Source organism: Pocillopora damicornis, chromosome 1, assembly GCF_964200805.1.
Source record: "Pocillopora damicornis chromosome 1, jaPocDami1.2, whole genome shotgun sequence".
In the NCBI taxonomy this organism is placed as follows: domain Eukaryota; kingdom Metazoa; phylum Cnidaria; class Anthozoa; order Scleractinia; family Pocilloporidae; genus Pocillopora; species Pocillopora damicornis.
The window spans coordinates 4419517-4430426 of NC_142670.1; the positions used below are offsets into that span (position 1 = coordinate 4419517).

The 10910-nt window shown below is 35.9% G+C and overlaps 1 protein-coding gene across 1 annotated transcript; it reads right to left on the bottom strand.

Annotated features, from left to right (window-relative positions):
- Positions 1–1406: 1406 nt before the first annotated feature.
- On the bottom strand, positions 1407–10323 carry LOC113683182 (adhesion G protein-coupled receptor L4-like). Its single transcript, XM_089186746.1, has 13 exons — positions 9187–10323; positions 7801–7830; positions 6723–7096; positions 6018–6207; positions 5299–5403; positions 4894–4981; positions 4567–4645; positions 3888–3934; positions 3533–3662; positions 3277–3371; positions 2975–3077; positions 1671–2877; positions 1407–1527 (listed from the first exon to the last, which is right to left on the bottom strand). Exons 1-12 carry the CDS (start codon positions 9266–9268, stop codon positions 2668–2670), a joined length of 1533 nt encoding a protein of 510 aa, XP_089042872.1. The 5' UTR covers positions 9269–10323; the 3' UTR covers positions 1407–1527; positions 1671–2667.
- Between the last annotated feature and the right edge of the window lie 587 nt (positions 10324–10910).

Consider the following 10910-nt stretch of genomic DNA (forward strand, 5'->3'; position numbering starts at 1 on the left):
GACGACTCAGATTTCACAGATTTCAATGCCATTTTCATGGTTATTGCGAGGCTGGACATTCTATTTCCTTGACAATATCACGCTGATAGTTTCATTTACTTGCGCAGCTCGTTTAATGCCTATTACTTTATCTGTAGTTGGGGTGACACCATTGATCCTTCCTTTGAAGCGAGATCTAATCTGCATGAATGAGATGATATCATAACGATCTCAAGAATTGTACCACTCTATGAGCTTCGCATATATACAACCATCGAATTTAATTTCTCATTTCAAAGTGGAAGCCTTGCCAGGTAAAAATCTGAGAAAAAATCTAATGCTTACAAAGAGACTTCAAAATAAAATTTAATAACATACCTCTGAGTTTTTCACGCAGTGAAGGAGGAATATTAAGAAGCCCTGTGAAATCACAACGCGGGAAATAACATAAACGCCTTTTTAGATTCGAAGTACTTTCATACAAGCTCCCCTAACCCTAAACCTCACAGTATTAAATGTTGCTGGGCAGCAGAAATGTCCAAACCTTTATTGCTATTAATCACAAGTTCTCTTCTTTGCCTCCGTATTACACTAAGTTTACCACCTGGTAAACTTGTAAAGAAGGGAAAGTACAACTTCTTGCTTTTACGCGGTAATTTTCACACGATTCAGGAATATGGAGAGGAATATAACTCGATCAAGAAAACTTTTATCATCTCAGGTATTTGATTATGAGGCCGTTGGTGTTCTCTTGTCATGTCCTAAATCGACTCTGTTTCAATAAGCAAAATTGTGACCACTGATAGAAAATAATATATGTTTTGTTATATTAAGGTTTCGTTTTACACTGGAAAACTGGCGCTCTCTTCATCACATGATTTTGAAGAGGGTCGTTGTTTTTATGGACAAATCTTACCCCTTCTTACCCTTTAATTTCCATGAGTGACCAAGAGAGAATTTCTCCTTACGATAACAATACAAAATCAAGAAGACAATTGATGAGAACCACGAAAGTATCAATTAGGGGATTATTAGCTGATCCAATACCAAATTCTCGGAAGTAAAATTAGAAGAATTGTAGAGGAGACAGTAAGGAGAATTACTAATGATATCTTGGAGGCTAAAGGGTTCAACACTGTTTACTAAAGAATGCTGTTACTGTTAAAAGTTCGTCAGCCCTTTAGGGTGTGTTTTACAAGTATGTATTAATGAGATAATTCGAAAGTTGTTTGACATTTGGCATGAAAAACATGGGCCAGGTGAACTTGTACCTTGAGAGGAGGTTCACTCTGAGCACTGACTTTTATGTTTGTCAAGATTCATTTTTCACACAGAAATATAATTCAGTGGTTAATCCACCAACCACCCGTTCACGTTGATACTGTATGAGCATGGATTTCTTTCACTAAAAGCTGTATTCAGTTTACCTGAGTTGAGTTGAAAATTGTGAAAATGTAGGCAAACCCTTTGTGCAGGGGCGACAGAAGACCAAATAGCCACGTGATCCCCAGCAAAGGAATCATCAACACGCATGCCCTGACACCAAGTCTATAAAATCACGGAGAAAAAAAATTATAATCAAGATAATTTGTTTTTACCATTGATGTGAGTTGACATTATTCGTATAAGGCAGCAAAGTAAGAGACTAATGGCTTATATGAATTTACCACTGGCGCCACTGAAATACTTACCTTATTTGTTCACTGATTTTGTCTTTGACATGCTGCATGTTTGTCATCTCCTTGATAACTCGCACCAGTATCAATGTGTTTAACTGAAAACAAAACGAAACAAAAAACAATCTAACTATACAAAGGAAAGAGAAGTTTGCACTTGAGCTAAGTTCCCCCAGCGGCCTCATTGGATGTTCGTAAAAAGTTTAAACCTTCCCCCTCCTCGTCATTCGACTCACCTAACAACACAAAACAACAACCTGGGCGAGACTCGAACCAGGACTACTCAACCTGAAAATCTTTCGCGGTAACCGCTGACGGGATCTCCCTACAATAAGGTCACTTCGAGCAAAATTTATATTTCATACATATTTCAGATTTCGTTGGCAACTATTGAATAGAGTCTAGGTTAAAAAAGCAGCAAGCGAAAAAAATGCTCACGATGCAATGATAACTGAAGGAAAAGCGTGAAAGAGGGAAACGAATAAATTACAAGAATTCAACTTACCAACTCGATCAGTACAACGAATACAACAAATATCCAGATCATGCCGTTAGAGGATGACATCCAGCAGCTGAATAAAAGTCAAGAATCCGAAACTTATTAAATTATCAATTAATTAATTATTTTTTTGTGTATGCATGTACACAGTACCCTCCATGTCGGGTTTGATGACAAGTAAGAAAAAAACAACAAAGAAATAACAAAACAACAAAACAAACAAAAACAGCAACAATAAATCGATTAAACCAAAACAAACAAACAAAAAAATAATAAAATACAACAGAAAACGAGGATTAGCGACAGGGAAATCACACGAGAAAAATATAATTCTCTTCTTACAAAGTTTCGCTGACATAGCTTTTAATCCCCGGTCCGGTTCCTGCTGCAATGCCCAGCGATATGGAAACAACGACGGCGGGTAGACCTGTGGATTCGAAATTGGAAGTGACAACAAAGTCAAATGATGATGATGTCTAAGATGATGATGGTGATGTTAATGTACATGGTAATTCATGTTTCACTTTCCCATAGATTATCAAAGAGTGAGTGGATTTTTAATTCATAGTTACCCCATGAAAATCCATGTGAAATCTTCATCTTGTCGTTGATGTTGTAAACTTTGACAGCAAACAGGTAGAGATAAACTCCCTCGATAAACATCCAGCAGAAAGCGACCATTAGGAAATATTGTACAAAAGCTGCTACTATAACACAGGTAGACTGCACATGAATGAAAACGTTGAGTTAAGATTTGGATTAATGTCGTTAAGATTTACCGAAAGAGATTCTTCTCTTCTCGTTTGATACAATATCCCACCTTGTTCTCAACAGCACCAATTCCGGCCAGGAAGATAATTTGACCTGCACCAAGTGAAGCGACTAGGCTCACTCGTGTCTGAGATAAAGGTCCCTTCATGTCTCTGATCAAAAATAAACAACCGATTTTATTCCACATGAGTTCTATCCTCATTTTATAGAAAACCTGGTTATATTTTTATGATTCGACTTGGCTGCTTAAAGGAATCTAAACTTTACACATTTAAACTGATATAAATTCTTGTTGGTCTATATTCTCAGCTTCCTTTGGAATGCTTGCGTGGAACTATGTCATGTACTTACGTAAGAACAACATAACTGATGATCGTTAAAGTGATTCCAACCAGAGAAAGAGACAAGCCCACGTATGTAAGAATTTCCAGCGCTTTTTCGTCAGTCTTAAAAATGAATACAAAAACGGTGACTTAATACAGGTAACGGAAGAGGGCTGCACACCATCTACCTGGACTGTGCAGATGTACGAAAAAGTGCCACGCCAATGCTGTCTGGTCTTAGTTCCTTCTGAAATCAATGCATGTATGCTTAGCAATATTCCTACCTTAGTTAAAACATTACTACTTGTTCCCTTGACAAACTGCATAAGAACTGCAAAGTGAGTCAAATGATTGCAGCTGCACTCGGTGTAAGATTCGTTCCTCGATGTTAAGAGACACCCTTGTCCTGACCAACTAGAATGACAGCATAAAACAGTCGGAAATGAACAAAACAAACAAAACAATTGCAACTGCCGGCTTTATAGACTGCTGAGCACGTGGAAGCCAGAGAAGGAGAAAAAGAAGGAGTAAGAGGTGACCACACAGTGTGATGTACCAGTGCACAAAAGCAAACTCCTTATGCAAATTTATTTATAATTTGAAGTGAACGATGTAATCAATTCATTTGAAGCTGTTTACCTGTTTTTTGAAGTGTTCCAAAACACGCAGCTTCTGTTCCGTGCATCCTAAAACCGTAAAGTACCGTTGTTGTTACGTAGTACATCGACTCGCTGGCTTATGTGGAGGTAGGAGTGCTCTCGCCGGAATTTTTTTAAAACCCCTCCCCATCACATTAGATACATTTCTAATCTAGTTCCCCTCTCTTTAAAGAGACTCCCTAAAAAAAATAAGACTTTGACGTAATAAGATGTTGTTAACATTAATGATAATATTAGTGATGATAATAATAAACATAATAGTGATGATGATAATAATAACATTAAAAATAATAATAGAAATAGTAAGGAAAAACAAAATAAAACAAATCAAATCAAATCAAAGTAAAAGAAAAAAAGAAACGCAACAACAAAAGTCAAACAAAAACACTCACCCAAAAGGAAAAGAAAAAAAAAACGAAAGCAGTTGTATACACAACAACAACAGCAACAACAAACAAAAAAAAAACCAATAAAAAAAAATAACAAAACAAAACAAAACAAAACAAATATAGCGAGACCAAAATGGAACAGAGGGATGCAAAAGGAAGTTTTAATTCCCAAATTTTAATCTCAGTTTTCGAGAAATATCATCACTGTTCAAACTCCTTTACAGAGTTACGAATTCAGATGCCGTTCTCTCTTTGTTAGTCGTAACTTACCGCTAGGTTTCTAAATCTCAACGTAATATTCTTCCTGAAGGTGTTGTTCCTCGGCCATATCGTTGCAGACAAGATATTACTGTTGAATTCCAAAAGGAAAAAAACAAAACAAAACCAAAAAAAAAAGACAATCAAATAAACAAACAGACCGACAAAAGACAAAAGGAGAAATTCATAAAAAAATAGCAGCGCAGAATCAAGGCGAAATAAACAAACAAGAAAGTAATTCAAATTTAGGTCTAGGAAAACTCTCTTACCATACTAGCACACCGAAATAGATATATTTATATAAATGATACTGAATGCAATACTAAGTTTTTAGCAAACCTGAAATTATTGACAGGAGCAGAGTCGGTCTGGTTTTTTAAGAATACTTTATGGAGATCCTTATAAATGACACAAAGTACAACTGATCCTAAGATGTAAGAATGGAAACAATTTCAGTGCTTCAAGAATATTGAGAAAAAGGACAGGTTACCACGGCTTGAAGACCCTGCGAGTTTATTGCCACATTTACGTTTATTGCCCAACTGTTTAATAAGAATCAAATATAATAATAAAAGAAAACCAAAACAACCAGATTAAGATATCAGCCATTTGGTTTATATTTTCTCTATTGCTTGAAACCCAGCCCCCAATAACACTGATAATCGTTAGAATAGTTTGAATAATACGAAAAAAATATATCATCTTCTATGCTAAAAAAAAAATGAAAAAATATAGCTCTCTAACCGTTATCGAAGCCTGTAACAGGAAGGCTGACATAGTTTTCTCCTTTATCATCCTCAAGTTGTACTCCAGTCTCATTTTCGTGGAAAATCTTCCTAACCAAAACATCTAATTTCAAAACAGCGACTTATTTTAAGTGAGGGCAAAAATGAATATGGATGCTTTCTTAGTAGTCACAAGTTATCGTCCTCAAGAGTTTTAGGACTAAAAGGCTGAAGAATCATTACTTAGAAGTAGTAAATGCAAGTAGTTTGCAAGGATCATCAGTCAAAAGAGCGTTCTCTGATCAATTGTCAGATAAACTGCTGTTCACCATTTTTAAATTTAAAAAAAACATATCACTGCAGTGAATTCGAATGGTTTCTTATTTTTTTTTCTTAATTAATTTATTCATTTTTTGCACTCTTCTATAACTTATTCATAGCTTTGGTGATATTGAAGAACATATATAAAATTGAGAGAATTATTGGAATTGAAGACAACTGATGAGCCATAGGAATTCGCTCCTATAAATTGCCTTAAAATAGGTCTAACACGTCTCATGTGTCGCGAAAATGATTGGATGGAGGGTTGTTACAGACAAAGCTTATACCCAAAACGTCGAAAAAGTGGTAGCGTTAGCAAGTGTTTCTAAAATCTGTCACGAATTATGCATGTATTCATCCTGAACTCCGAATGAGAAAGCAAGAAAACTTCCAAATAAACTTTTAAGATCTACTCACCTGCATGTTCACTACGGATGTCAATCTTAGGTACGGTTTGATTAAGGTGACTTTGAGCATAATTCCCGATGAACTCCTCCAAATCAGTGACAGTGAGGAAAGTGCGTTCCATCTTTTCTTGATTTATGTTACTGTCAGAAGAGCCGATCACTTCTTTTAGGATAGTGTCAACAAGTTTCTTGTTTGAAAACTGATAACACGAAAAAAAGTCTTAATAAGGTATCAGTAGTTGGTTTAAACATAACCTTCAGTAGCCTAACTCTTAAAGGAATTGATAAATTCATGGGTTACACAGTCTGAGGAAAAGCTTTCTTTAATCAAGGCACTAGCAATAAACTTAAGAAGGAGTTTAATTTCTTGACGTCGAAGGCTTCTATCTACACGTCATTGCAAGTGGTTTCTAAGGAAAGTATTACGAACACAATACATTAAGAATGGAACAAGTGATTAAAAGACTGGAAATTACGTAGGAAATACGAATAAAATAGGAAATATCAATCACATAAGAAATAACTTACTCGCCATAACATTCCAATTCGAACTCACATCTCTCATTTGTATGATCCACGCGAACGTGGAATTTCTATCGATAGTTGCGCGAACTGGGGCTAGGAGGGGGATTGGTTTCTGCACTCTCTGGGGTGAAATGAAAGGACCAATGACAATAGGCACCAAAAATGTTACAAGAAAATGAAATACACGTACTTCGCTTGATGGTGTTAGCTTAATGGCAGGAAATTTCGGTTTCCTCGCCCAGCACTGTTTCACTTTTATTCTGCCCAAATACGACGAGTCTGTTTTATTTGTCAATATAATAGAAAACTGTTCGCGAGGTTTTTCATTTGTCCTGCACCTCCACATTCTAACACAGTCTTCTTTCCAAGAACGCTCCTGACTGAAACAAGAAGTCAACTGCTCACACCAAGAGCTACAACAGATTTTGTCAATAGATGTAGGTGTCTCATTGCCACATTTCATCCTATGCCAATACTGAAGCTTTTCTTGAACATGCTGCTGACAGCCTGGAGGGTTCAGCTCCAAAGGTCCGAGTGTATCATTAGGGCGGGAGCAATGCCCACCTGCGTTAGATACGTAAACATTAATTAGAGACTTTTAAGTGCTGTTGCAGTTTTTTTGTTTGTTTTTGTTTTGTTTTGTTTTTTGTTTTTTTGTTTTCCGCTTTATTTTTTACCTTTTTACTGTTCGAATATCCTTTCACTGCTCGAATTCAATCCCACTTTCTTTTCCCTAGCGGTAAATAACGCATTGCAGTTTCGGTTTCCGTTTCTGTGGCTGTGGGTGTGAGTGTGTTTTTGTTTTTGTTTTTGTTTTTATTTTTGTTTTTGTTTTTGTTTGTTTGCTTTTTTTTTGTGTCAGTTTCCTCTTCTCACTTCTCACTTCTAACTTTCCACTCGTTGAACGAAGTAGTGAGTGGTTGGTATCGAGAGTTTGTATAGAAGAATGAATTAAAAAAAAAAAAAAAGAAAAGATTATTAGGATGTTTAGAAACTTCATTTTTTTTTTCTTTTTCTCTGAAGTTTTTCTTAATTGTTTAGGATGGGTCCCGCTTTGAGTTTGATGTCTTTTCTTTGCTTTCCCCTCTCTTTTGGAGAATTACAAGCAATAACATATTAGCGATTCTTTTGAATAGGTAGCTTGGTAATATTTATTTAGCAACATATAAGTCATTGTGACGGCAGAGGTTAACTGGTTGAACAATGTTGAACATTTATAATTTTCTATTTGCCTTTTTTTTTTTTTTTTTCGCTGAGACAATACATACCTTGTGCTGAAATTCGCATGGTCATACCAGCTGTAATAGAGACAAAACCAAAAGAAATAATTCCCTAATTCACAACCATATCGAAACAAGGGGGGGGGGGGGGGCTAAGGGAATCAATAGCATAGATAATAGGATATCTAATGGAGACGTGGGACTTCCTAGTCAACCATATAGGGGCAACTGCGGTTAAAATTGTTCGTATTACACTCAAAACTCAATTTACGTGCTGACGTCTTTGAAATCGCGAGTGGTGGTCTTGCGGCAACTGACGTGAGCTGCCATCAGAAAAAAAGAGTGTATGCTGTCAAGAAATAATTTTACTTGGTGGTCGAATCCATTTGGAATCCAAGATAACTAATTCTCCTTAAATAAAATCTTTGCTTCTCAAGTAACAGTTTTTTAGTTTTTACAAAAACCGGGGCGGCGCTAATTGAGTGATGTAAATTATTATTGAAACTGCTGGGACCAGGCTTCGGAGTATTACTGAGCACGGACCATTTGGACCCGTGTGTTTTCTAGCCAACGTTTTCAAAGCAGCCCTTGTTGGCATGCACTAAATGAGAAATGAGAGACTTGAAGATTATCCGTGAAATGAGTAGGCAACGACAAAATAAACATTTTTCACAAAACTCATGCAAACGAAACGTTAAAGTTGTTTGCAAGTTTCTGTTTGATGCAAACCGAAAAAAAGAGAAACAATGGCAGTTTATTGTCGACCCTTTTATGATTAAAAGTGGTGTTGTAATCTTTTGTCCTTAGGGTGAACTTCATCGTAATATTTAATTGTAAATAGACCTTTATAGTTTGTATGCTTTCTTTTCCTAATGGAGGTCACTAGACCTAGGAAATTCACTCTTTTAGTTTTTTAAATTATGAATAAAATTGGAAGTGAACGAAGCAAAATCGATAGTAAGAGTATTTTAGAGAAATAAGCCCATAACCTACTTTGGGAAAAATTAATCGGAGGTCTGCTGCTCCAAGTTTTGTTTCAGATATGTAAACAAAGCCTCGTGTTACACGAGGAGCGTCAGGAAGTCTCCCGTTGTCAAGCATTGTTAGCTTAGGATATCGATCTTACTAAAAATGGCGCCTAAGTGTTTGGCGAAGTAGAATTTATCTGTTTTAACCGCATTTGTCTGGGTTCCATTCCGAACTGGACAAAACGGCAATTATTTTCAAATTCCTGAGGAAAAATTTTTCAACAGAAGTAAAATTTTTAGACTGTACTTTCCCTTCAAAGGGCTCTTAAGAGAGCTTTAAAGAGCTCCGAAAAAAATAAAAGCAAAACTGAAAGTACAACATACAACCAATAGCTTATTTAATACATCGAGTCTTCTTAAAAAGTTTACATACTTAAAGGTTACCAGATGAGTTTTTCATACTCACCAACCATTAGTGCAAGAAAAACCATTCTCCCGAACAATTTGGCTAGAGTTTTCTTTCGTACTTTCAGATACGTATTCGGCATTTTTGGGTTCTCCGTCTCGTGAAACAATGATGAAGGTATTGGTCTTTCTTCAATAGCTTTGGACAGACTTCAGACTCAGTGGTACGTTAGATCTTAAGCGAACAAGGAATAAAGCAGAGACCAAACTAGGCGCGAGTTTCTAACACGTTATTCCTTGGGTTTGTTGGTACTAAATCGAATAACCGGGTCTGTATTTCTTTTATAAATTTAGACATTACCAAGACATGACAAGAATAATTATTTTAATATACGAAAGTGTCACGGAAACTACTATGAAGGGGCAGGTGGCTATGGATTAAAAATTGCTCAAAGCGGATGTTTTTTTGTTTTTTGTTTTTGTTTTGTGTGTGTGTGTTCGCTATAAAGGAACGAAAATTGTTCTCACCCTAGGTACTTTTTTTCATTTAACTGCCCCTTAACACCAAAAAAATAGTTTTCAAATTTGCTATTGTCTTAATTTGAAATAGCGGACGACAAGTCAATGAGTCACACCACTGTTTTTTTTCCGGTTTGTTTTTTTTTTTTTTTAATTCTACACACTGACGTATTTGTGTTAATGACATCGGCACTGAGAGATGTGTAATGAACGATGATTAAAAAAACAAAGAGTGTTCAACACAGTAGGTGTCCTTTTCAGGTTAAACCTCCATCTAATCATAATATATTTCCTTTTTTGGCACCCCTAAATAAAAGACCAAAAAAAAAAGTTTTTACTTAGACAATTGAAACGATTGGAATTTTAACTCCTCCGCTATTTAAGTGGCGTTTTACGAATATAGACTTTCTTGAGAGACTAAAAATTAGCCAAGCTGACCGCGGATAGCGATTGAAGGATGTAGAACAAGGATGTTAAACATTACCCTATTGGTATCAAAGGGAAATAAAATATTTCATTTAATGCCGACAAAACGAGGATTATTAGGTCAAGGAGACAGACGAAAACGAGAAAACGAAAAATTAAGACAGACTCAAGGATTCGAGAATCATGGCTACTTCTTTAACTGACGTCATCCGACGGCTGCGACGCCTTCAGTCATAAACCTACTAATGGGAAATTCTCGCATATTTAGCATTGCAATAAAACGCCTTGGCCTCTTGTTTCCAAAGAAAAAAACGTTACTTTCACTTGACCAGCGGCGCTTATGAAAGTTACATACAATAATGGTTAAATAGGTAATTTTCCACAATAAAATTGAAATACTATCTACTTCAGTCGCATGAAAAGGGTACCTGTCATCCTTGCGTGTAATTATTAAAGCGGATGTATCCGAACCATGATTGTGGCGCATAAAAAAAAAGCCAAATATTTGTCTATTAGATGTATTACCATTATCATTATAATTTCAATTAATAAATACATATTTATGTTTTTTTTGTTTGTTTTTTGTTTGTTTTTTTTTTTGTTGTTGAAAAAGTCACGTGTATAATTACTAGCCAACGCAGAGTGTGAGACAACTGCCGCAAAGTTTTTCAAACTCAAACAGCAACAAATCCCTTCCTTAAATGTTTAGTCTGATCGAAAACCTAATGGAAAGGATATGTTTTTGTTTGATTTTGAAAAACTTTGCGGCAGTTGGCTTACACTCTGCAATTGGCTAATAATTATACATGCAACTTTTTCAACGAAAAAAATCCCAAACTC

Coding starts and splice junctions, on each gene's coding strand:
- LOC113683182 (XM_089186746.1), bottom strand. CDS start 9,268: ATGCCGAATACGTATCTGAAAGTACGAAAGAAAACTCTAGCCAAATTG. Junction 4,982..5,298: donor TGTTACAGGCTTCGATAACG/GTTAGAGAGCTA, acceptor CTTACATCTTAG/GATCAGTTGTACTTTGTGTC. Junction 3,663..3,887: donor TGGAACACTTCAAAAAACAG/GTAAACAGCTTC, acceptor CTGTCATTCTAG/TTGGTCAGGACAAGGGTGTC.